Source organism: Trichomycterus rosablanca, chromosome 6 (genome assembly GCF_030014385.1).
Source record: "Trichomycterus rosablanca isolate fTriRos1 chromosome 6, fTriRos1.hap1, whole genome shotgun sequence".
Lineage (NCBI taxonomy): Eukaryota > Metazoa > Chordata > Actinopteri > Siluriformes > Trichomycteridae > Trichomycterus > Trichomycterus rosablanca.
Window position 1 is genome coordinate 42,070,931 of NC_085993.1, and position 27,385 is coordinate 42,098,315.

At 39.1% G+C, this 27,385-nt stretch overlaps 1 protein-coding gene across 2 annotated transcripts; it reads left to right on the plus strand.

Moving 5' to 3' along the window:
- The first annotated feature begins 160 nt into the window (after positions 1–160).
- Positions 161–26,634, plus strand: hemk1 (HemK methyltransferase family member 1). 2 transcript variants are annotated; one of them, XM_062996985.1, is made up of 12 exons: positions 161–303; positions 1,665–1,832; positions 3,490–3,581; positions 4,794–4,887; positions 5,099–5,221; positions 6,870–6,934; positions 9,112–9,161; positions 12,845–12,950; positions 13,096–13,191; positions 16,128–16,238; positions 24,753–24,819; positions 26,297–26,634. In XM_062996985.1, the coding sequence occupies exons 1-11, from the start codon at positions 199–201 to the stop codon at positions 24,784–24,786; spliced, it is 1,044 nt and encodes a 347-aa protein (XP_062853055.1). In that variant the 5' UTR covers positions 161–198; the 3' UTR covers positions 24,787–24,819; positions 26,297–26,634. The 2 variants fall into 2 exon arrangements, with proteins under 2 accessions (XP_062853055.1, XP_062853056.1); XM_062996986.1 differs by lacking the exon at positions 16,128–16,238 and having other exon boundaries at positions 26,297–26,633.
- Positions 26,635–27,385: the final 751 nt, after the last annotated feature.

Sequence of the window (27,385 nt, forward strand, 5' to 3'; positions counted from 1 at the left end):
CCATAATTCCCTGACATAATTCCCTGACATAATAAGCACCTAAGTGTCCAATCAAAGTGTCCAATCACCGGTGGGCGTGGCTTCAAACCCAACCACGTTTCTACGCTTTTATTTTGAAATATGGAGGGAGTGTGCAGTTTCCGTGTTTATAACTAGTAAAAGCGTGGAGAGCGTGTGTATTTAATATAACAGTTAATAATGTTAGGTTTTATTTCATTCAGCAGTAGATGGAAGTGTCCCAAACCTAACAGCAATGTGAGAAGCCTTATTAAAAGGAAATGGAGAGGATTAAACCAGCAGCGGGTGAGACAGGACAATAAAATTAACAGAGAGACTAGATCAAGCCCAGTGGACATCCAGTTTATTTTATTAATTTACTTACATTTAAGAGCTAAGTTTGTTTATTCTATAATAACATATTTCACTCATTATATAATGAGACTAAGATTAATAATTGTAGTATTTTTCCACCTTATGTGTATAATAAGCTGTACAATTTAATTAATTGAAAATTTTAGGGAGGTGAATTAAAATTACTTTTACATTTTCTGCATTTTAGCAGACACCTTTTTCCAAAGCGACTTACAGCACTGTGACAGTATACATTCTGAGCAATTGAGGGTTAAAGGCCTTGCTCAAGGGCCCAACAGCAGCAACCTGGCAGTGGTGGGGCTTGAACCTGCGACCTTCTGATTACTAGTCCAGTACCCTAACCGCTAAGCTACATCTGCCCTATATAATAATAAAACTATAATAAAATGAACTATGCACACCCTTAAACTAATACTTTGATAAAGCAGCTTTTGATTTTTTGACAGCCTTCAGTCTTTAGGTAGGAGTCTATCACTATGGCACATCTTGACTTGCCCGTTCTTCCTTGCAAATCTGTTTGCCAAGGCGTCTCCTGTGCACAGCCCTTTTCAGGTCACCTCACAAAATTTGGATTGGATTCAGAGTTTCAGAGTCTGGACTCTGGCTGGGTCATTCCAAAACTTTGATCATCTTTTGGTGAAGCCATTCTTTTGTTGATGTGGAGGTATGCTTTGGGTCAGTGTCATGTGGAAAGGTGAAATTCGTCTTTTTTCATCTTCAGCTTTTTAACAGACATCTGAAGATTTTGCGCCAAAACTGACTGATATTTGGGACTCATAATTCCCTGCACTTTGACTGAAGCCCTAGTTCCAGCTGAGAAAATGAGAAAAAACAGCCCTGAAGTATAATGCTGCCACCACCATGTTTCACTGTGGGCATGGTATTCATTTGGTGCCAAACATACCTTTCAGAATTATGGCCAAAAAGTTAAATCATGGTCTTATCAGACCATAACACCTTTTCCCACATGCTTTTGGCAGACTACATGTAAAGTCACTCACTCACTCACTCACTTTCTTAACCGTTTATCCAATTAGGGTCGTGGGGGGTGCTGGAGCCTAGCGCCTTTCTGATCAGTTTGTCCAGTTTCTTCCTGTCTGCTGTTGTCATATCTGCTGCTGCCCCAGCAGATAACACCATAGAAAATGGCTGATGCCACCACTGAATCATAAAAGGAGTTAAGGAGGGCCCCCTTTAAACATGAGCTAGTAAAATACTACATTAAAAACAGTAATGTTTTAAACTTTATGTTCCATGAATTAACCAGCACTTGTGTTTTGTCTTGTTTTCAGGGCTTGTCACTGCAGGGTGTAGGTGGCGTTGTTGCTCCTCCTGTAGACTGCAGTGTTACAGTAGAGCAGGCAGTGAGGATGTGGACTCGATGCTTTCAGCAGCACGGCATCTCAGAACCACTCCTCTCCTCACAATATATCATAGCTCATGTCCTCGGAAACAAAACTGTGAGTCACTTTTTCTGCCTGCTGATAAATGAAGAACAGAGGATCACATAATTGCCATAGTTTGAATGATTAATCCTGCACATGGGATAAGAACTATGAGAGAGTAGCGAACAATGAGTCTTAAACTTGGGGCCACTGACTCGCCTTTTCTTTGTCTGGGAAAAAAACCCCAGCCTACTTTACTATGTCCACTATTAGAAACAAAAATTAGGACGACAGTTCGGCCTTAGAAATGCATCAAGCAAACAGCACAGAGTGAGTTATCACCTAAACAAACCTCATTTCTTTGTTTTAACACATTTTCCCCAATTTCTCTCCAAATCTAGTCATATCCAATTACCCAACTGTACTAAAACACGATTTTGGGCGGTACGGTGGCTAAGTGGGTAGCACTGTCGCCTCACAACGAGAAGGTCCTGGGTTCAATCCCCGGGTGGGGCGGTGCGGGTCCTTTCTGTGCGGAGTTTGCATGTTCTCCCCGTGTCTGCGTGGGTTTCCTCTGGGTGCTCCGGTTTCCGGTTAGGCTAATCGGAGACACTGAATTGTCCCATAGTTACCTAGAAGAAGCCAGAAATGCCGACCCCGTAACCGAAAAACGGGACAAAGGCTGAGGAACAAGACTAAAACACAATTTTAATTCAGGCAGACCACTGGCTTTTACATGAGTGTATTCTATCATTCTACTATCAGTAAGGATAATGATAATTGTTTTGTGATTAGGACTGGTGTATAGGTAGGGACCTCCTAAATTTACAGGCAAATGTGCCTAATTTCATGGATCTTGTTTTTCAAAAATCACATATTTTACTGATTTTTTTTAAAGAAAAGTGCCACATAAATAACACTAATGAATTGAATGATAGAATAAATAGAAGCTACAATACACAGTGTAATGTAGCTTAATAGTTGAATGTAGACATAGGACAACCAGCAACTGTGCGAGGCTTAATGTTAATGAGAATTGAGATTAATGACATTAAAATCCTAATATACAAACAAACAAACATATTGCAAATAAACCAGTAAACGTGAGGCACTTGAATGCTACATGAATGAAAAACGTTAAATCCCTAAACACAAAACTTAAAGTTTGAATTTCACAACTAATTGCATATTACATGGGATACGGCTCATTTCACTATCTGTGTCGTGATTTTTTACAGCCGTGAATTAGATAGAACCTTATGTATAGCATTTAACGAATCAGCAATTCAATGAATTAAAAGATCTAAGCTACTAATAATCCAGTTTAAACAAGTATGTTTTTAATCTAGATTTGAAGATCTGGAGGTTGCATTCCTAATATCTTCTGCGTCACATATAGAATAAGTAATTATATACAGTGATTGAGTTGACTTTGTTACCTCTGGAACTTCAGCTCCAGCATTTGTTTCTTGTAGTGTCTCGAGAATATGATTCACTCCTCTGATATGTTCGTAAATAAGCTGTGTGTGCTTGGGTGGTAACCAGAAACCACCCTTTCTTTTTTCTTTTCAACAAACAAATCGTGACCTTCTCCAATTATAGCATGTCTGTGTAGGCACTTTCTAGGAATCAAATTAGGATTCCTCTCACGATCATTGCCGTGCTTTCTAAGTTAAACAACCTCACTTTCTCTTCCTGCATTCCCAATCTCTCTCTTGTCTATCTGTTAAAGCTGGAGAGTGTGGAGAGAAGAAGGCTCCAGGAAAGACTGACTGACCAAGAGAGGGAAAACGTGTGGACGCTGTGTTTTAAACGTCTTACAAGGTATTGCCACTTTAGTCTCTAAAGCCCTTAACAGATTTAAACATTTAAGCACTGGTACATTTGTCCTGATCTCCTTTGTTTTTGCTAGTTTCTGATACTCATGCAATTTATCAAACTGGCCTTGTGTAAAAAGGTACTCAATCAACAAATTGACCAAATTTATTTGATAATTGGGTTTGATGACCAATCTGGGGACAGTCTCATTACTTAAACAGAACCTGCCCAGCAGTGTTAAAAAGGGTAAAGGATAAAACAAAAGAGGGAAAAGCCAGCAAACCATGTATTTTTCCCAATATTTAAAACCCCTGTATCTTTACAAATAGAAAATAAAACATTGCATGTCTTTCCTTATTCCGAAAGCCCCAAAATAACAAGGCAAATGTCTAAGGAACTACAGGCCTTGTTCACCTCCACAATTAGTAGACGTTGTTTTGGTGTGCCAATGCTTTGCTGCTTCGTGGGACATCATTAACAGAAATGAATGAAAATCATGAATAAGACTCTCCAGCTATCAGTGTGTGATCTTAAGCTTAAGTTCAACTCCTCAATAATGATAATCTGACCAAAAATCTGACCAAAATCACCAGATCATTAGGCTTTTATGTTAAGTTATTTTAGGTCAGCTTGTTATTCTTTTATTTTTCCTTGTACAAGGACATTGTTCATATTAATTGACCCTACGGATTCAGAAAATATTCAGACACTGTCTTTTTGCACAATTTGTCTTGTGGATTTGAATGGAAATAATTTCCATTTTGCCCATCATTCTACACCTAATCACCCATAATGACTTTAATAAAAGTAAAAAACATGTTTTTTAACGTGTCCTCGGGTGGCATAGCAGTCTAACGCGATAGCACACCACTGCAAAATGAGTGTCTTAGCAGAGCCATCGACCAGATAATTACAGCAAACAGGATGCACTTGACTTCAGGTAAAATAAAAAAAAATTATATTTTTGTTAGTAAAAGAATTCAGCTTTTATTATTATTTTTTTTTTCTTATCCCTAAAAACATGCTTTCACTAGGTCATTATGGGTGTTTAAATTGATGTGTAAAATTGGCAATTATATCAATGAAAAATCTAATACAGACCACAAATGTGAAAAAGTCACTGTAGAGTGGATGAAAATGAGGTTAAATAGTCTAATCTTCATAATCTTCATGAATAAAATAAATGTATTTTATAGCTTGTTTTTATGTGTGGTTTAGAATGCCGGTGCAGTATGTTATAGAGGAGTGGGATTTTAGAGACCTGACTCTGAAGATGAGACCTCCAGTGTTTATTCCTCGTCCTGAAACAGAGGTCAAACATCACACACACACTTGTTATCACTTCCACAGATCGTAACAGGTCGTGGTGTCCTTTACACTGTCTGAAAAACCAAGGTGTTTCACTTCTAATGAGCTTGAAACGACCTCTGGAAATCCAGGTTGTTACTTATAGGATAAACATACCTTATGTGTGGGCATACTGGTAGTAACACTTGCATGTGTATGTGTGTATGCGCACGTAGGAGCTGGTTAGTTTGGTGTTGGAGGATCTGCTGGTAGAGCAGGGGAAGAGAACATTACGATGCTTGGAGGTGGGCTGTGGATCAGGTGCCATATCTCTAAGTCTCCTACACAGTATGTCAGAGGTTCGGCTTTAATAAACTATTTTCCACATTACATGCATAACACCACCACCCTAAATTGCTTAAGCTAATAATAACCTAATGATAAGAAGTATTATGTCACAAGCAATGTATTCACCATTCAGTACTGCTATATGGGTTTTTCAAACTTTTTTTCAAGTGAACCACATTTTGTCCATGATTTTTACTGCTGCAGAGGCAAAACAAACAATGCATCAAAACGAAATACAAAATGAAACATACTTAATTAATAAAATTGGTGGAAATCTGGTCCCACTAGTTCAATTCCTGTTTATGTACCTGTACCTTTTTTTTTTCTCTGCGACCTGTCCTGTTGTCCTTTACGTGCAAGCTTACTTGCTGGAAATATAGCACATATGTCACTCAACCTTAATCTTCTGGAGCTTCCAAATCATACATGACATGCCCTAATTAGACCTATTCACACATTGACTAGCGGCTGCATAATCACCCCACCCTCAAAGATACTTAATGACCTCTTTTCCACACTTTGCCCCTACTTCTCTAAGGCCTTCATACTGTTTTGTGTGCAGTAGCTATACATGAGGCTGATTCTATTACAGATATAAGAGAAAAAAACATTGCACATGCATACTTAGCTACATCTAAACATACCCTGTGGAAATTGCACTGCCCCAGATTTTGACAACATATTATGAAGAGGTTTATAAACAAGCACATCAAAACCCATACCTGCAAGAATCTGATGCTCAGCTTGGCACTGTAAACAAGGAAATGTGTGCACCAGTACTGCACTTTACTGTGTTCACTGCTGTTAAAATTATTCTAAATGAGAAGGTTTAAAGAATTTAAAAACAGACTATGTCTGAGGAAAGGACACGCCAAAGCCCTGTGATTAATTGGTGCCCAGGTGGTCAGGACTCTCCCAGGACCACTACAGAGCAGATATTATTTAGGTGGTGGGTCATTCTCAGCATTGCAGTGACACTGACATGGTGGTGGTGTGTTAGTGTGTGTTGTTCTGGTATGAGTGAATAAGACACAGCAGCGCTAATGGAGTTTTTAAACACCTCACTGTCACCGAAAATATCCAGCCAACAGCGCCCTGTGTGCAGCGTCCTGTGACCACTGATGAAGGTCTAGAAGATGACCAACTCGAACAGCAGCAATAGATGAGCGATCATCTCTGACTTTACATCTACAAGGTGGACCAACTAGGAAGGAGTGTCTAATAGAGTGGACATTAAGTGTACATGGTATTAAAAAAAAAACTCCATCAGTGCTGCTGTGTCTGATCCACTCATACCAGCACAACACACACTAACACACCACCATGTCAGTGTCACTGCAGTGCTGAGAATCATCCATCAGCTAAATAATACCTGCTCTGTGGTGGTCCTGTGGGGGTCCTGACCATTGAAGAACAGGGTGAAAGCAAGCTAGAAAGGTATGTAGAGAAACAGATGGACTACAGTCAGTAATTGTAGAACTTCAAAGTGCTTCTATATGGTAAGTGGATTTATGTTATGTTATGGCTGATCGTGTATTTTAACAATAGCAAAAGTGGTCGTTTGGATTTGTTTTAAAATAAAGCTGTATTCCATAATAAAAATGGAATACTTCAGCTGTGTTTATTGTATCTCTATGTGATTCAATGTCTTTCTCTAAGCTCAAGGCTATTGCATTAGACCAAAGCAAGGATGCAGTGGGGCTCACAAAGGAAAATGCAAGCAGGTGTGTACATTTATTGTTTCCTTTTCTATTTACTCTGTTAATGCGTGGATATAAAGCTTCTTACAATGGAAAGGATGTTTACCAAGTATATACATTGGATATAAAAAGTCTACACACCCATGTCACAATGGCAGGTTTTTATAATGTAAAAAAGAAACAAAAAGAAACCATTTCAGAGCTTTGTTTTGTCTTTAATGTGAGCTATAATCTGTACAGTTTAATTGAAATACAAACTGAAAACATTTGGGTGGGGTGGAGGATAAAAAAAACTTACAATTATATGGTTGCATAAATACACACCCTTAAACTAATACTTTGATGAAGCACTTTTTGATTTTATGACCACGTTCAGTCTCTTTGGGTTGGAGTATTGCACATCTTTGCCCACTCTTCCTTGCAAGAGAGGGCATCTCCTGTGCACAGCACTCAGGTCACCCCACAGGTTTTCAATTGGGTTGAAGTCTGGATTCTGGTTGGGCCATTCCGAAACTTTGATCATCTTCTAGTGAAGCCATTCTTTCTTGATGTGATGGGGCGACACGGTGGCTAAGTGGGTAGCACTGTCGCCTCATAGCAGGAAGGTCCTGGGTTTGATTTCCAGGTGGAGCGGTCAGGGTCCTTTCAGTGTGGAGTTTGCATGTTCTCCCTGTGTGGGTTTCCTCTGGGAGTTTTGGTTTCCTCCCACAGTCCAAAGACATGCAAGTGAGGTGAATTGAAGATACAAAATTGTCCACGACTGTGTTTGACATTAAAGACTTGAACTGATGAATCATGTGTAACCAGTAACTTGTTCTGTCATGAATGTAACCAAAGTGTAAAACATGACGTTAAAATTCTAATAAATAAATAAATACATTTTTGACGTGGAGGTATGCTTTGGGTCGTTGAAATGTCCCCTTTTTTAGTTTTTTTTATCTTCAGCTTTTTTTCATTTTTTTCCTCTGATTTTTTCCCCATATTTTCTCCCCTATCTAGTCGTATCCAATTACCCTGATTGCGTTACGCTCCACTGCTGACTGAGGAGCTTTGCAACTGACACACACCCCCTCCGACACGTGCAGTACCGACTGCCTCTTTTCACCTGCATGAGGCGAGTTCATATGAGGATCAGCTTTGTGCACGGAGAGCCACACCCTGATCAGCATTATTCCTCAACTCTGTGCAGGCACCATCAATCAGCCAGCAGAGGTCGTAATTGCACCAGTTATGAGGAACCCTGGTCCGACTTGTCCCACCCTATGAACAACAGCCAATCGTTGTTCATGTAGCCGCCCAGCCCGATGGCAGAGCTGAAGTTCGATACGATGTATTCGAAATCCCAGCTCTGGTGTGCTAGCGTGTTTTTACCGCTGTGCCACCTGAGCGGCCATCTTCAGCTTTTTAACAGATGTCTGAAAGTTTTGTGCCAAATGTGATTGTTTATATATTCCTCCACTTTGACTAAAGCCCCAGTTCCATCTGAGGAAAAACAGCCTCAGAGTATAATGCTCCCACCACCATGCTTCACTGTGGATATGATTTTCTTTTGGTGCAGTGCAGTGTTGTTTTTGCACCAAAGATACCATTTAGAATCAGACCATAACATTTTCCCACATGCTTCTGGCAGACTTAATATAAGGTTTTTAAAATATATCCAGGCTAGTATGTGTATTCTTTGTAAGAAGTAGCTTTTATCTGGACACCCTACCCCACAGCCCAGACATGAATAGAATGTCTGAGTGTGGGAGATTACTGTCACATGTATTACACAAACAGTACTTGACAGAAATCCCTGCAGCTCCTTTAATATTGCTGAACCTCTTGGAAGCCTCCCTGACCAGTTTTCTCTTCATTAATTTTGGAGGGACGTCCAGTTCTTGGTGATGTCACTGTTGTGCCATATTTTAATCCACTTGATGACTTGTGCATGTGTGTTCTGTGGTATATGTAATGCCCTGGATTTTTGTACCCTGCTTCTGACTGATACTTTTCAGCAGTGAGATTTCTCTGATGCTTTGTAAGCTCTTTGTGGATCATTACTTTTACTGTAGGATGCAGCTAATTAAATGTCAGAAGAGCTGGACTTTATATGAGGTTAATTAGTCACTTTAATTAATGGCAGTAAGCAGCAGCAGCTCAGCAGTAAGTAGATTTGCTGATTGTGCATGTTTTTCTTTTTCTTTTTTTTCCTTCCATAGATTGGGGCTGCAGGACAGACTGGAAGTTCATCATTTAGATATTATGAAGGGTGAGTGAGTGATATTTATATTAGGATAATTGAACATTTTAATTAAATGGTTTATTATTTGTGTGGAGCTTTATGTGGAGTAGATTTTTCTTTAACTAGATGGTCATAAATGCTCACGCTTGTCTATAGTATCAGTATAAGATAAATACATATTTATAGTAATTATTTACTATAAGGATGTCTTCTAAAATGCTGTCTTTTTACTTTTTTATAGTAATTGTTTTGAACTATTCTATAGGCTAAACTGCTCTTCATTCATGTGATCTATTACATATTAACATATCTGTATGTTTCACATTCTTTAAAAACAACATAGAATATTATTATTATCATTACAGTGGTACCTTGAAACTCGTCAGTTGGTTCTGGGAGTGGCGTTGAGTTTAAAAGGCGTTGAGTTTCAAGGTATTTTTTGTATGGGAAACCTGTTAATGTGTTCCGTGGACTTGCATATAATTTAGGCTAATGTAAAATAATTGGGTTGTTTCTGACACTTATACACTGAAAATAATAAATATAATATAAAAAAAAACTATTTCTCAGAACCCCGTGCTGTAACACAAGTTTAAAAGTGAAACAGTGAGAAAAATCCAGATAAACACATACACCTGTGGAGCTTTCAGAGTGAATCTGATGCTTATTCCACACAAATGCAGTTTTATCTCATATTCGCACTTTGATGACGTTTTACCTCATTTCTCAAGTTGAGCGCTGAACAAAGTGACTGTTCATTGTTTATTTAAGATTAAATAAATACATTTTTAAAACACAAACTGAACACAATGAGTTTAAGGGAATGCTGAGTTTAAGGGTACAAATTTCTCAACAAAGGGCGTTGTTTCATAGATTTTGAGTTTAGAGGACATTGAGTTACAAGGTACCACTGTATAAGTTTCTTTCACTCCCAGAGGCACACAGTAAGGAAAACAAGTACTCAACCACCTAATGTATTTGTTTAAAAAACAAACTGAACACGTTGAGTTTAAAAGGCGTTGAGTTTCAAGGTATTTTTTCCCATAAGGATGTATGGGAAACCTGTTAATGTGTTCCATGGTCCTGTGGACTTGCATATATTTTAGGCTAATGTCAAATAATTGACACTTAAACACTGAAAATAACACAAATGTAATTTAAAAAACACTGAAATAAAAAGCTGATTCTTACAATTTCTTAGATCCCCGAGCTGTAACACAAGTTTAAAAGTGAAACAGTGAGAAAGATCCAGCTAAACACAGATACATGTGGAGCTTTCAGAGTGAATCTGATGGTTATTCTACATAAATGCAGTTTTGTCTCATATGCGCACTTTGATGACGCTTTAGCGCACCTCTCAAGCCGAGCGCTGAACAAAGCGTCTGTTCATTGTTAATTTTAAATTAAATAAATACATTTTTAGTTTAAGGGTACAAATTTCTCAATGAAGGGCGCTGAGTTACAAGGTTTTGAGATTTGAGTTACAAAGATTTTGAGTTTAGGGGACGTTGAGTTACAAGGTACCACTCCCACTCCCAGAGGCAAACATGAGGGAAACAAGTACTCAACCACCTAATGTATTTGTTTCTTTATATACATTTAGTGTATATATCTGCTTTAATGACACCCAGTGTCTTTTTTTTAATGTATTTATTAGGATTTTAATGTCATGTTTTACTTCTCGGTTACATTCATGACAGGGCAGGTAGTTAGGTTACTGTAGAAGGAAACCAGAGAAAACCCACACAGATGGGGAGAACATGCAAACTCCACATAGAAAGGACCCTGACTGCTACCCACTGAGCCACTGTGCCACCCCCAATGTCTTTTCTTTAAGTCTTATTAAAGATCCTGAGAAAGGGTTACCATGTTATACCCAGAGCATAAAACCCCCATATTTCGAGGAAAACCTAAATCATATGACAGGTTGAGTGCTATAAAAACAGCATGTCCCCCAGTTTGTGCGTGTTTAATCCTCTTATGGCTGGCTGAACTCCATTTGGCTGTAACTGCCTAGTGCATATTGTTCCTGCAGTCTCAGTTTCAACAGCATTAATAGTTCAATTACTGAGAAACTCAGGCTCACACTACAGTCAGGGCTTTCATATCCAGCTGGCATGTTAAGAAGGAACACCAACAGCTCTGATTTAGACTTCTGCCTAGATGCAAGTCTGTCATAGGTGTTTCAGCATCACACAAAAGAGAGGTCACGGATGGGTGACGGCATGCAGAGGCTCGCAGAGAAGCCAACTTGTACCTATTCAAAGCAATCTGCTGCATTGCTCTCTCGATAAACATTGATAGGTGACAAGTTAGTGACAAGAAGAAAACTAACCACAGTACATATTAGAACTAGCACAGAAAATAAATGCAGCAGTTTAAAAATTGGGCATTGTTTTTGTTTTATACAACACTAAATCACACCAGGATCCTGTCAGCTAAAATTTGTGGCTCTGTGTGCAGTACTGTTTTTTTTACAGGTGTGGCATCAACCTCAAACTGTAGAAATGTGTGATGTTGGGTTCTGAGAATTTTGTGATTGTGGGTTCTGAGTAGCGAAGTAGAATTTGGTGTCATGACCTCTTAATTCCTCAGTGATTATGATTGAAGGCACAGAAGGTCAGAAGCTGTAGTCAATATTTAATACATGTAATGTTTAAATAGAGGGAGATGTGTTAAAAGATGTTGGGTTTTTTAAATGATCCTTTTAAAATGACATTTTAATTTACATTTAAATACAGATCAGTCAGGTATCAGTACGGATCAGTCAGGTGAATAGTTGGGATCAATTACAATAGGTGCTTCATAACTGATCCCCTGGAATGAACGGCAAAGAAATGCAGAAAGCACAGCATAAATGAAATAAATTAATTAATCTCAAATGTGTGATAAGCATTCAGTACAACCGTGGTATAAAATCTAGCTGTTAGCTAGTTAGCTAGCTGAAGTGTAAATTCTCTCAAGTATTGATTGATACTTTATAGATCCACGAAGGAAAATTTATGTTTTTTTTTTTCTGTGTGTGATGCTTGTGATTGTAAATTGCTGCTGTACATCTGTAATGTAGTGCAAGGAAATAAAATCAAATAACAATTAAAATAAAAATGCAATGCATTTATATAAAGATATAAAAATATAGAAAATATGGCCGCTCAAGTGACTCAGTGGTAAAACACACTAGCACACCAGAGCTGACATTTCAAACTTATCGGTTCAAAACTCAGCTCTGCCATCTGACTGGACTGGGTGTCCTCATGGATAACGATTGGCCTGTTGTTCGTACAGGGTGGGAAGCCGGATAGGGACCTCATAACTCATGCAATTACGACCTCTGCTGGCCGGTTGATGGTGCCTGCGAGTCGAGGGATATTGTGGACAGGGTGTGGCTCTCTGTACACAAAGCTGATCCACATATGAACTTGCTTCGTGCAGGTATGAACATGCAGTCGGCTATTGCACACGTGCCGAAGGGGGCGTGTGTCAGTCGTCAGTCTTGCTCTCTTCAATCAGAAGTGGGGATCAGCATTAGTAAAGAGGAAGCGTAATGGAATTGGATACGACTAGATTGTGAGGAAAATTGGAAAAAAAAAAAAATATATATATATATATATACATACGTATATAGACGTTATGTGTGCAATTGTTCACTGTGCAAATAAAACAGTTCCATGTGTAAATGTGCAAATCAGATGTGTGTTTCCTATTTGTAGATGCTGATTTGATAGTTGGTGACTTCAGTCCTGTTGATGTGCTTGTTAGCAACCCCCCTTATCTGTTTCATCAGGACATGGAGTCTCTGCAAGCAGAAATACTCAGGTGCTCTTAACACACACACACACATATACTCATACACTGAGCCATAAAGGCTAACCCTGATCACAAAAGCAGTATGTATGTGTCTCAAATATGAATTAAATCCACATGTACTCTCAACCCTCAACTCATTTATCAACCTGTGCAGGTTTGAAGACCACACGGCATTGGACGGGGGCTTGGATGGCATGTCGGTGATCAGACAAATTCTAGCCCTGGCAACTAAACTCCTAAGAGATAAAGGGTAAAGGCAAATTTATACTTTCTATTAAACTAATCTTTAGCTTATCATTTATCTCTGGTTTGTCATGTCACAAACTGCATACTTCAGCACTGAAATGGTGTCACAAGTGCTGAGTGGTTTTTTTTTGCAAAGCCTCTGGGAGAGACGTGTGAGACACCAAGCCAGATATATTTTCATAACATGCAGTGCAAAGTTTCACAGTCGCAATATAATCTGGCAGTGTGTCTGAAATTTTTTTTTTTTAAACTTTTTTAAGATTATGAGGCACAGTTTGAATTATTCAGTAAGATAGTAGAATAAATAGTAGAGCCATCAAAATGCTCAATAATCAAGAAATATAGTTTAATTTGTTTATTAATAATAATATTAATGGCTTATGTTATTAGATTTGAAGTGTATTGAGTTTTAATGATCTTATATCTATGTTTACGTAATAAGTAATTTAATAACAGCATTGGTAATGCCTGTGGATTCACTGTTATGACCAGGGTTGCCAGATTTTTTTAATTAATTGTTTTCTACAATAGGTGTACAACCAAGTAATAGTAACTTTTTGAAAACAGTAGTAACTACCAATTTAAAACAGCTTTAGTCTGCCATGGCAGGCACTGTACTGTACTGACGAGATTAAAAATCTTAACCGTGGTAGTTGGCAATACTCAGCTTTGAGCTATAAAATAACAATTGTATTACTTTCCAGTATCCTCATACAACATGCAAAAATTTGACTGGCTGAATGGCACCTGAGTGTGAGGAGTTGTCCTGCCATGGATTGACTTCCAAAGCTTAGAGCACTGTCCTACTACAAGAAAAGGAGGACAGACATTATTAATAAAACAGCATAGAGAGTGATGTGTTGTGATACCATCTGCTCTCTTCATTGAGAAAACATCCTTGGTGTTCTAGTTAAATTGGTCCCAGTCTAAGTTTTACTTGTTGTTGAAATGCACAAAGTGATATTGTATCATTAGGGGGCCTTTAAGTGGTCCAAGTGCCACTGCTCCCTCTTTCATCTCCAATGTCTACTTCTACAAATATCACAGACATAGTGTGACTTATGTGTTTAATAAATGCCTATTCAAATTGTATTATAAATGTACAAACCCCTTCCCAGGAAAGTTGGGGCATTTAGTAAAATGCAATAAAAAGAAGAATTTTCTTGAATCCTTATTTAACTGACCAAAGTAGAAAGAAAAAAATTCTGATGTTTTTGTTGATCAGCTTTATTGTATTTTGTAAATAGAAACACATGTTTAATTTAATGCCTGCAACACACTCCAAAAAATTTGGGACAGAGGCAAAATAAGAGAGAAAAGTTTATAGAATATTGAAGATTGTGTTCCAGGTGAATTGGTAACAAGTAAGAGAATCAGGATTGGGTGTAAAGAGAGGAACCACCAAAGGCTCAATCTGTACATGGAATGATGGGCTGTGGCTCACCCATGTGTTCAAAACTTAATAAGAGAATTGTCAGTCAGTCCAAAAACGTTTCTCAGGGCTTTTATTATCTACCTTGCATAATATTGTAAAAAGACTTATAGAATCTGGGAAGATCTCTGTATATGGCAAGAACTGAACAGAAACCACTTCTGAATGTACATGACATTTAAGCCTTCAGACGACACTGCATGAGAAACCATCATGCTACTCTGATAAATATAGGCACATGGGCTTAGGAAGTACTTCAGAAAACTGTTGTCACTTAATACAGCCCTCTACTGCAGACTGAAACTCTATTACTCATAGAAAAAGCCAAACAGTGACCACAGACTGTTGTCTTGTATCAAGCAAGTATAGAGAAGCATTTAATTTGATGAAACACAGTGCTGAACATGCCTCTGTCCTAAAGTTTGGAGTGTATTGCTGGCATTAAATTCTAAATCTAAATTCTAAATCTGTTTATATTTACAAAAGTTGATCAGTGGATCTTCCTATTATAGCCGATCATGAGTCCCTCACCTTTTTTTTAGTTCACTTGCTTATTGTGGATGGTTTCAGAGTAACTTGTGTATTCTAAAAACTTTGTCATGTTTTACACACTTTGGTTACATCCATGACATGACAGGCAATTACTGGTTAAGATTCATTAGCTGAAGTCTTTAATATCAAACACAGTCATGGACAATTTTGTATCTCCAATTAACCTGACTGCATGTCTTTGAACTGTGGGAGCGTGCCACCCAGTCAACTACTTCAAAATGTCTTTATATTTTTATTCGTACTTTTGTCAGTTAAAAAGATTTGAAAGAATGATCAAATCACAGGTTTGCATTTGGATTGCACCTTACAGAATGTCCCAATGTGTGTTTTTTTTCTCAGAAATGGGGTTCATTGATAATAATCTGCCCTTCACTGTATATACTCATCAAAGACAGTAGATAAAGATTAGGAGAAAACAAGCTGGCATGTTTCCTTAAGGAGCTCAGCCAGTATGTCTGCTGCTGTGTAAATATGGAGAACGTCAGATACATTACCAGTATAAATAGAATGCTCTGAGCTAACTTGGAAGCCTTCCTAGCACTGTCTGGATGTTTCAGGGAATGCTATCAGTTCTTCACACTTTCATGGAAGCACATCCCACTGTTCCAGGGATAAGAGGTCTTACTTGCAGTAATTTGCCACAATACAAAATGTCCTGAGCTGTGTTTGGTTAAGATTGATTAAAAAGGTTGACTTGTCTAAACATGTGTCTAAACAGGCTATACTGTCATATCTTGGTATTAATAACTTGTATTGGTAAGAGTTTGTACATATCAGTTTGATCTACTGAAGCTCTGATCAAGTTTCTATTCCTAGAAATTGTGTTTTCTTCCATATCATATGTCTCAGTGTGCACGTATGTATAACTGGAGATCTGACCTGTTCGACTGATAAAATATTTCTATAATCACACATTTTCTGCACCTACTCATGTTCTCTCACTGGCTTTGTTTCAGTCGTGTGTATTTGGAGGTGGATCCACGTCATCCTCCACTTATAAAGCATCTGGTGGAAAAAAGCAGAACAGGATTGAAGTATCTACGAGCACACTATGATTTCACTAACAGGTCAAATAGGCAAAGAGAACATGTCTTTATTATACAGTATAATGTTGGTTCAAATGTATTTCAGTTTGCTGTACAATAAGAGTGGTGAAAAAGTATGCTGCGAACTTTCAGCCTGAATGATTTCATCAGACCATAAAAATCACTTCACCAAATCTAATTGGTCGTCCCATTTAACTAATGATGGCAGTGGTAGCTCAGTGGTTAAGGTGCTGGACTAGTAATAAAAAAAATTACAGGTTTAAGCACCTTCACCGACATGTTGCCACTGTTGGGGCCCCTGAGCAAAGCTCTTAATACCCAATTGCTTAAATTGTTTTGCATAATAATGAAAGCACCACTAAATAGATAGATAGATAGATACTTTATTTAACCCGAGGGAAATTACTGACCTCCAGTAGTTGAACAAGCAAAAGAGGAGAAACAAATACAAATAAAGTAAGTAGAGTGTAGCGAGTGTACAACGTGCGTAAACACAATATACGGTTTGTACAAATTGTGTATCTGGCATAATAATAATAGGAGTAGTAGTGTATGTATTCTTATAAACAATATATACAGATATATAAGTTTAAATTTCGAAATGAAGATAAAGATACTGTTATGTATAAATATATGCAATATACAATATCAATTATCGGCATAAGTATACAGTAGGAGCAATGATATATATTGTAGCGTCACCGCTAGGGGGGCCGCCACGGGCTTTACCCAGAAGCCCTTGCGGCCATGCTGTCCGTACTTACCGTGGCCGTGTAGCCCAGTGTTGGGGCTGGGGTGGCTACGGTGAGGGCTGGATAGGCAGCCTTTATGTTTGTCTGTTGTATGAATGTCTGTGTGTATGAATGAGTGTCTGTCCTAATCCACTGAGTGAACTGCCAAGGGCAGCTCACTCGCAGCCCCGACGCTCTCCTTCCTACTCGCCGGCGCCACAATATATATATATATACAGTGTATCACAAAAGTGAGTACACCCCTCACATTTCTGCAAATATTTCATTATATCTTTTCATGGGACAACACTATAGACATGAAACTTGGATATAACTTAGAGTAGTCAGTGTACAGCTTGTATAGCAGTGTAGATTTACTGTCTTCTGAAAATAACTCAACACACAGCCATTAATGTCTAAATAGCTGGCAACATAAGTGAGTACACCCCACAGTGAACACGTCCAAATTGTGCCCAAATGTGTTGTTGTCCCTCCCTGGTGTCATGTGTCAAGGTCCCAGGTGTAAATGGGGAGCAGGGCTGTTAAATTTGGTGTTTTGGGTACAATTTTCTCATACTGGCCACTGGATATTCAACATGGCACCTCATGGCAAAGAACTCTCTGAGGATGTGAGAAATAGAATTGTTGCTCTCCACAAAGATGGCCTGGGCTATAAGAAGATTGCTAACACCCTGAAACTGAGCTACAGCATGGTGGCCAAGGTCATACAGCGGTTTTCCAGGACAGGTTCCACTCAGAACAGGCTTCGCCAGAGTCGACCAAAGAAGTTGAGTCCACGTGTTCGGCGTCAAATCCGGAGGTTGGCTTTAAAAAATAGACACATGAGTGCTGCCAGCATTGCTGCAGAGGTTGAAGACGTGGGAGGTCAGCCTGTCAGTGCTCAGACCATACGCCGCACACTGCATCAACTCGGTCTGCATGGTCGTCATCCCAGAAGGAAGCTGACGCACAAGAAAGCCAGCAAACAGTTTGCTGAAGACAAGCAGTCCAAGAACATGGATTACTGGAATGCCCTGTGGTCTGACGAGACCAAGATAAACTTGTTTGGCTCAGATGGTGTCCAGCATGTGTGGCGGCGCCCTGGTGAGAAGTACCAAGAAACCGGATCTTGCCTACAGTCAAGCATGGTGGTGGTAGCATCATGGTCTTGGGCTGCATGAGTGTTGCTGGCACTGGGGAGCTGCAGTTCATTGAGGGAAACATGAATTCCAACATGTACTGTGACATTCTGAAACAGAGCATGATCCCCTCCCTTCGAAAACTGGGCCTCATGGCAGTTTTCCAACAGGATAACGACCCCAAACACAACCTCCAAGATGACAACTGCCTTGCTGAGGAAGCTGAAGGTAAAGGTGATGGACTAAACCCAATTGAGCACCTGTGGCGCATCCTCAAGTGGAAGGTGGAGGAGTTCAAGGTGTCTAACATCCACCAGCTCCGTGATGTCATCATGGAGGAGTGGAAGAGGATTCCAGTAGCAACCTGTGCAGCTCTGGTGAACTCCATGCCCAGGAGGGTTAAGGCAGTGCTGGATAATAATGGTGGTCACACAAAATATTGACACTTTGGGCACAATTTGGACATGTTCACTGTGGGGTGTACTCACTTATGTTGCCAGCCATTTAGACATTAATGGCTGTGTGTTGAGTTATTTTCAGAAGACAGTAAATCTACACTGCTATACAAGTTGTACACTGACTACTCTAAGTTATATCCAAGTTTTATTTCTATAGTGTTGTCCCATGAAAAGATATAATAAAATATTTGCAGACATGTGAGGGGTGTACTCACTTTTGTGATACACTGTATATATATATATATATTGATATATATATATATATATATATACAGTGTATCACAAAAGTGAGTACACCCCTCACATTTCTGCAAATATTTCATTATATCTTTTCATGGGACAACACTATAGACATGAAACTTGGATATAACTTAGAGTAGTCAGTGTACAACTTGTATAGCAGTGTAGATTTACTGTCTTCTGAAAATAACTCAACACACAGCCATTAATGTCTAAATGGCTGGCAACATAAGTGAGTACACCCCACAGTGAACATGTCCAAATTGTGCCCAAAGTGTCAATATTTTGTGTGACCACCATTATTATCCAGCACTGCCTTAACCCTCCTGGGCATGGAATTCACCAGAGCTGCACAGGTTGCTACTGGAATTCTCTTCCACTCCTCCATGATGACATCACGGAGCTGGTGGATGTTAGACACCTTGAACTCCTCCACCTTCCACTTGAGGATGCGCCACAGGTGCTCAATTGGGTTTAGTCCATCACCTTTACCTTCAGCTTCCTCAGCAAGGCAGTTGTCATCTTGGAGGTTGTGTTTGGGGTCGTTATCCTGTTGGAAAACTGCCATGAGGCCCAGTTTTCGAAGGGAGGGGATCATGCTCTGTTTCAGAATGTCACAGTACATGTTGGAATTCATGTTTCCCTCAATGAACTGCAGCTCCCCAGTGCCAGCAACACTCATGCAGCCCAAGACCATGATGCTACCACCACCATGCTTGACTGTAGGCAAGATACAGTTGTCTTGGTACTTCTCACCAGGGCGCCGCCACACATGCTGGACACCATCTGAGCCAAACAAATTTATCTTGGTCTCGTCAGACCACAGGGCATTCCAGTAATCCATGTTCTTGGACTGCTTGTCTTCAGCAAACTGTTTGCGGGCTTTCTTGTGCGTCAGCTTCCTTCTGGGATGACGACCATGCAGACCGAGTTGATGCAGTGTGCGGCGTATGGTCTGAGCACTGACAGGCTGACCTCCCACGTCTTCAACCTCTGCAGCAATGCTGGCAGCACTCATGTGTCTATTTTTTAAAGCCAACCTCTCGATATGACGCCGAACACGTGGACTCAACTTCTTTGGTCGACCCTGGCGAAGCCTGTTCCGAGTGGAACCTGTCCTGGAAAACCGCTGTATGACCTTGGCCACCATGCTGTAGCTCAGTTTCAGGGTGTTAGCAATCTTCTTATAGCCCAGGCCATCTTTGTGGAGAGCAACAATTCTATTTCTCACATCCTCAGAGAGTTCTTTGCCATGAGGTGCCATGTTGAATATCCAGTGGCCAGTACGAGAGAATTGTACCCAAAACACCAAATTTAACAGCCCTGCTCCCCATTTACACCTGGGACCTTGACACATGACACCAGGGAGGGACAAAGACACATTTGGGCACAATTTGGACATGTTCACTGTGGGGTGTACTCACTTATGTTGCCAGCTATTTAGACATTAATGGCTGTGTGTTGAGTTATTTTCAGAAGACAGTAAATCTACACTGCTATACAAGCTGTACACTGACTACTCTAAGTTATATCCAAGTTTCATGTCTATAGTGTTGTCCCATGAAAAGATATAATGAAATATTTGCAGAAATGTGAGGGGTGTACTCACTTTTGTGATACACTGTATATATATTGATATATATATATATATATATATATATATTGATATATATTGATATATATTTATATATATATATTGATATATATATATATTGATATATATATATATATATTGATATATATTGATATATTGATATATATATATAATAGGTAAATAGGGATAAATACAAAATATAAAAAATATAATATCAGATATTATATATCAGTATGACTGAGTATAATAGTAGTAATATATATATATATATATATATATTAGGGCTGTCGTTAATCGCGTTAATTAACGCGATTAACGCGTTAAAATTTTTATCGCGATTAAAAAAATTAATCAAGATTAAAATTTTTAATCTAACTATTTTTATTTGGCTGTTTGTGCCACATACATGTGTGTCTCTGTGGTAATTAACTGTATTTCAGATGAATTAGGATGTAAAGCGCATGAACTGTCCGATGATAAACTACTTTTAGCGGTTTTCACTTTTTTTACGTGTTGATGAAAAGATGAATGAAATCACGCGATCTCTGTAACGAGTATTTCCATTGGCTGCTAGAGCTGTCAATCAAAACCGTGTAGCTCCGCCTCCTCCCTCTCCGGTAAAAAGCGAAACTCTGCGTGATGTTTCATCTCTACAGTTTATTCAGCTTGTTCTATCACATGGTTATAAACATGATTTATATTTGTGATGTTTGTAGTTTTCTAAAAACACATTCGTATCTGATGTTTATATGGACTAAGCGTTTACATGGACTGTTTTAATTAACACTTTTTTTATAGCTACAGTCAATTACTTATAATGTTTGCTAACTTGACTGTTTCAGGTATTTATAGGTGTTTAAATGGTAATTTAGAACAGTATTTCCCAGTATTCTTTCTGCACGAACACAGTATTAAAGGGTTTTCTTAATAGATCTATGAAATAATCATATCTGTGTTTTGATGCTTTATTGATGCCTTATATTAGATCAAAACATTATGATTGGTGCACCTGTTTTCAGTGTCAGGGTCATGAACAGGAAAAGATCCTCACTTTTGTCAGATAATGTGCTTTCTACAATGAATTTAGATTTAACAATTTTATCATATTTTATGAATGTTTTATTGGTAAACGTTCTTGCAATAACAATGTGCATAACTGTTCAAATTTTGCTTAATTATTAGTTTGCGATTAATTGAGATGAATACATACAGGGGTTGGACAATGAAACTGAAACACCTGGTTTTAGACCACAATAATTTATTAGTATGGTGTAGGGCCTCCTTTTGCGGTCAATACAGCGTCAATTCGTCTTGGAAATGACATATACAAGTCCTGCACAGTGGTCAGAGGGATTTTAAGCCATTCTTCTTGCAAGATAGTGGCCAGGTCACTACGTGATACTGGTGGAGGAAAACGTTTCCTGACTCGCTTCTCCAAAACACCCCAAAGTGGCTCAATAATATTTAGATCTGGTGACTGTGCAGGCCATGGAAGATGTTCAACTTCACTTTCATGTTCATCAAACCAATCTTTCACCAGTCTTGCTGTGTGTATTGGTGCATTGTCATCCTGATACACGGCACCGCCTTCAGGATACAATGTTTGAACCATTGGCTGCACATGGTCCTCCAGAATGGTTCGGTAGTCCTTGGCAGTGACGCGCCCATCTATCACAAGTATTGGGCCAAGGGAATGCCATGATATGGCAGCCCAAACCATCACTGATCCACCCCATGCTTCACTCTGGGCATGCAACAGTCTGGGTGGTACGCTTCTTTGGGGCTTCTCCACACCGTAACTCTCCCGGATGTGGGGAAAACAGTAAAGGTGGACTCATCAGAGAACAATACATGTTTCACATTGTCCACAGCCCAAGATTTGCGCTCCTTGCACCATTGAAACCGACGTTTGGCATTGGCACGAGTGACCAAAGGTTTGGCTATAGCAGCCCGGCCGTGTATATTGACCCTGTGGAGCTCCCGACGGACAGTTCTGGTGGAAACAGGAGAGTTGAGGTGCACATTTAATTCTGCCGTGATTTGGGCAGCCGTGGTTTTATGTTTTTTGGATACAATCCGGGTTAGCACCCGAACATCCCTTTCAGACAGCTTCCTCTTGCGTCCACAGTTAATCCTGTTGGATGTGGTTTGTCCTTCTTGGTGGTATGCTGACATTACCCTGGATACCGTGGCTCTTGATACATCACAAAGACTTGCTGTCTTGGTCACAGATGCGCCAGCAAGACGTGCACCAACAATTTGTCCTCTTTTGAACTCTGCTATGTCACCTATAATGTTGTGTGCATTGCAATATTACCCTGCTAATTGAACCTTAACACTCTGCTCTTACTGGTGCAATGTGCAATTAATGAAGATTGGCCACCAGACTGGTCCAATTTAGCCATGAAACCTCCCACACTAAAATGACAGGTGTTTCAGTTTCATTGTCCAACCCCTGTATATATTAGGGCTGTCACACGATTAAAAATTTTGATCGAGATTAATCGCGATTAATTTTGTTCTTTAATCTCGATTTAAATTTTTAATGGTGCGACAGCCCTAATATATATATATATATATATATATATATATATATATATATATATATATATACAGTGTATCACAAAAGTGAGTACACCCCTCACATTTCTGCAAATATTTTATTATATCTTTTCATGGGACAACACTAGAAATAAAACTTGGATATAACTTAGAGTAGTCAGTGTACAACTTATATAGCAGTGTAGATTTACTGTCTTCTGAAAATAACTCAACACACAGCCATTAATGTCTAAATGGCTGGCAACATAAGTGAGTACACCCCACAGTGAACATGTCCAAATTGTGCCCAAAGTGTCAATATTTTGTGTGACCACCATTATTATCCAGCACTGCCTTAACCCTCCTGGGCATGGAATTCACCAGAGCTGCACAGGTTGCTACTGGAATCCTCTTCCACTCCTCCATGATGACATCACGGAGCTGGTGGATGTTAGACACCTTGAACTCCTCCACCTTCCACTTGAGGATGCGCCACAGGTGCTCAATTGGGTTTAGTCCATCACCTTTACCTTCAGCTTCCTCAGCAAGGCAGTTGTCATCTTGGAGGTTGTGTTTGGGGTCGTTATCCTGTTGGAAAACTGCCATGAGGCCCAGTTTTCGAAGGGAGGGGATCATGCTCTGTTTCAGAATGTCACAGTACATGTTGGAATTCATGTTTCCCTCAATGAACTGCAGCTCCCCAGTGCCAGCAACACTCATGCAGCCCAAGACCATGATGCTACCACCACCATGCTTGACTGTAGGCAAGATACAGTTGTCTTGGTACTTCTCACCAGGGCGCCGCCACACATGCTGGACACCATCTGAGCCAAACAAGTTTATCTTGGTCTCGTCAGACCACAGGGCATTCCAGTAATCCATGTTCTTGGACTGCTTGTCTTCAGCAAACTGTTTGCGGGCTTTCTTGTGCGTCAGCTTCCTTCTGGGATGACGACCATGCAGACCGAGTTGATGCAGTGTGCGGCGTATGGTCTGAGCACTGACAGGCTGACCTCCCACGTCTTCAACCTCTGCAGCAATGCTGGCAGCACTCATGTGTCTATTTTTTAAAGCCAACCTCTGGATATGACGCCGAACACGTGGACTCAACTTCTTCGGTTGACCCTGGCGAAGCCTGTTCCGAGTGGAACCTGTCCTGGAAAACCGCTGTATGACCTTGGCCACCATGCTGTAGCTCAGTTTCAGGGTGTTAGCAATCTTCTTATAGCCCAGGCCATCTTTGTGGAGAGCAACAATTCTATTTCTCACATCCTCAGAGAGTTCTTTGCCATGAGGTGCCATGTTGAATATCCAATGGCCAGTATGAGAGAATTGTACCCAAAACACCAAATTTAACAGCCCTGCTCCCCATTTACACCTGGGACCTTGACACATGACACCAAGGAGGGACAACGACACATTTGGGCACAATTTGGACATGTTCACTGTGGGGTGTACTAACTTATGTTGCCAGCTATTTAGACATTAATGGCTGTGTGTTGAGTTATTTTCAGAAGACAGTAAATCTACACTGCTATACAAGATGTACACTGACTACTCTAAGTTATATCCAAGTTTCATGTCTATAGTGTTGTCCCATGAAAAGATATAATGAAATATTTGCAGAAATGTGAGGGGTGTACTCACTTTTGTGATACACTGTATATATATATATATATATATATATATATATATATATATATATATATATATATATATATATATATATATATATACATACAGTATATATAAAATAACTGATATATATAATTAAGATACAGTAAATATTTATGCTAATTAATCACAATCACAATTTTTTATTGGTTTTCCAGGCTACGATTTTGTATTCTGCAGAAGGAAGAATGAGGAGGCTCCAAGAGGCACTTTTTTGGGAGATAGGTGTGTATACACACTCACCATCCATTCCTTTGCTATTTTATGAGTTAAACTTATAACATAGTTGCACTTTATGGGTAAACAAATACTGACAGTGGCCCATTTGTTGTTCCCACAGTGGTCATTATTTTTGCTGTGGATTATTATTAGCACTGCACTTTGACATGGTACTGTGACTATAATGACACAATAGTGTGTGCTGTACTGTATCAGGATCTTTAAACACCCTAATGTCCATGCTGGAAACAGATCAGTTCTCTAGTTCTCTTCTCATATATGAAGCCAACAGTATAATTCGATCAGAAACAGTCCACTAATAAAACGCTAGTAATTTTGGATGAAGTAACTGGTCAGTTTAGTAGCTGGCAAAGTGGCAGTTACTTGTTCACATAAAGCCGGGTAGGACTGAACAGCATTTTCAATAAATGCAATCATTATTTGAAAACAAATAGAAAAAAAAACATTTTGTTACTTGGGTTATCTTGGGTGTCTGATATTGAAAGTTTTTGATGGTCTGAAACCTATAAATGTGACAAACATGCAAAAACAAGAAATTGAAAAGGGGGCAAATACTTTTTCACATCCCTGTATTTGGAAAGCGTCGGCCATAAAATCAGCAATGAATTTATGTACAGGATAGATGAACTCTAATAAAGTGGTGAGCATAAATAAACAGATTGTGTAAGAGAGAAAGCTGATATGAAACGATGGATTAAAGTATCATTTTGGAGGATCGGACAAACAGCACTACTTACTGCTTCCTCCACAGCCTTTACTCTAGTCTGCATGTGCTAAAATTTGGGGATGTGGGATTTGTAATCCTGAAATGAATTGTATACAGTTTTGCAGATTTAAAAAAATAGATCCGTAACATTTTAATGGGGCTGTTTTTTATTCAAATGCTTTGTGATGGATTGACGATCTGTTCAGGGAACAGCTTTTCCGGAGCTGTAACTAACACAAACCTGACCAGAATAAAATAAGAAAAATAATCATTGCACTACCAGTGGTATAGTTACACACTATGTAGCACATATGATGTCGTTTGAGACATGACGGAACATCACTTGCATGTGTGTAAACACATATATGCCTATCGTAACCACTCGTAAGCCAGCCTGGCTAAAACGGCAGCAGCTAAATATGACTGGCTACAATATGCAGCAATTGAGCAGTTGTGTCCTGCACATCTGGAGAACATGTTAAATGCAGTAAAAAATGATGTTCGGCCAGGCATAAAACGTTTAGTTCAGGAAATCCAGACCGTGTAGTCTAATTAAATATAGGCTAATGTTGTTGGTAGTATAGCTCAGTGTACATTACTGCTTTAAAACCCCTCAGTACTAACTGAATTAAATGGTAAGCCTATTTTGTAAAAAGAATTATTTTAAAAATGTAGGTTGTGTAGTATTATGAGGTGTTACTGGAGTATTCCTGTGTCTTTAAAACACTGTGTATACTTTTTTTATTTTACTTTTAGGGCGACACAGTGGCTAGGTGAGTAGCACTGTCGCCTCGCAGTAAGAAGGTCCTGGGTTCGATTCCCAGGTGGAGCAGTCTGGCTCCTTTCTGTGTGGAGTTTGCATGTTCTCCCCGTGTCTGCGTGGGTTTCCTTCTGGAGCTCCGGTTTCCTCCCACAGTCCAAAGACATGCAAGTGAGGTAAATTGGAGATACAAAATACTGTACTATGATACAGTGTTTGACATTAAAAACTTGAACTGATGAATCTTGTGTAACCAGTAACTGCCTGTACTGTCATAAATGTAACCAAATAGTGTCAATCATGATGATAAAATCTTAATTAATAAAAAAAATCTACTTTTATTACTATTAAAGCTTACTTTATTCAACACATCATCTGTTTTTGTCTGGACCATATGTATATGTACAGTGGTCCTAATGCTTTGGCTCATTAGTTTACATCTACATGACAATCAACTTTTCATTTCTACTCTGCTTTGCTCAGCCTTTTGTAAATAATTTGAAGTATTTAACCCTGTTTTCTTTTCAAGGAGCATAATCCTGCTTAATACTTTGCTACACCAGCATAAAATCTGTAAATGAGGGTGAATTTGGGTGTGTCAAAATGCAAATAAGAGGCAAGTACATCTCAGCCATCTGAAGTAATACCTCAGATGTGTTAGCATCAGCAGTTTTTATGCTGTATGGCAAATTTATTATGAATTAGATTCCTGTTAATGTTCTCAGATTCTTGCTTGTTTTTTTCCACAGCTTCGATAAATAAGGGCCAGTGTTTATCATTCTTCGGTCGGTATCAGTTTCTGATTACAGGTTGCTGTTGGCTATATTTGAATGACACTCGGCCGATTTCCTGTTATTTTGCATAAAGAAGTTGAAAATGATCTGGTACATGTGCAGTTAATATTTAGGTTACGGGAGGAAACTGGGAGGGGGAAAAACTCTTGAAGTGTAGTAGTGAGTTGACATGGTTTGGGTACACTTTTATCTCTTGCTACATACTTACTTACTTACTAAGGTCATTAAAAATAAAAAAAATCTCCTATAGAAACAAATCTTGTATAGAAGAAGCGTACAGGATACAAGACA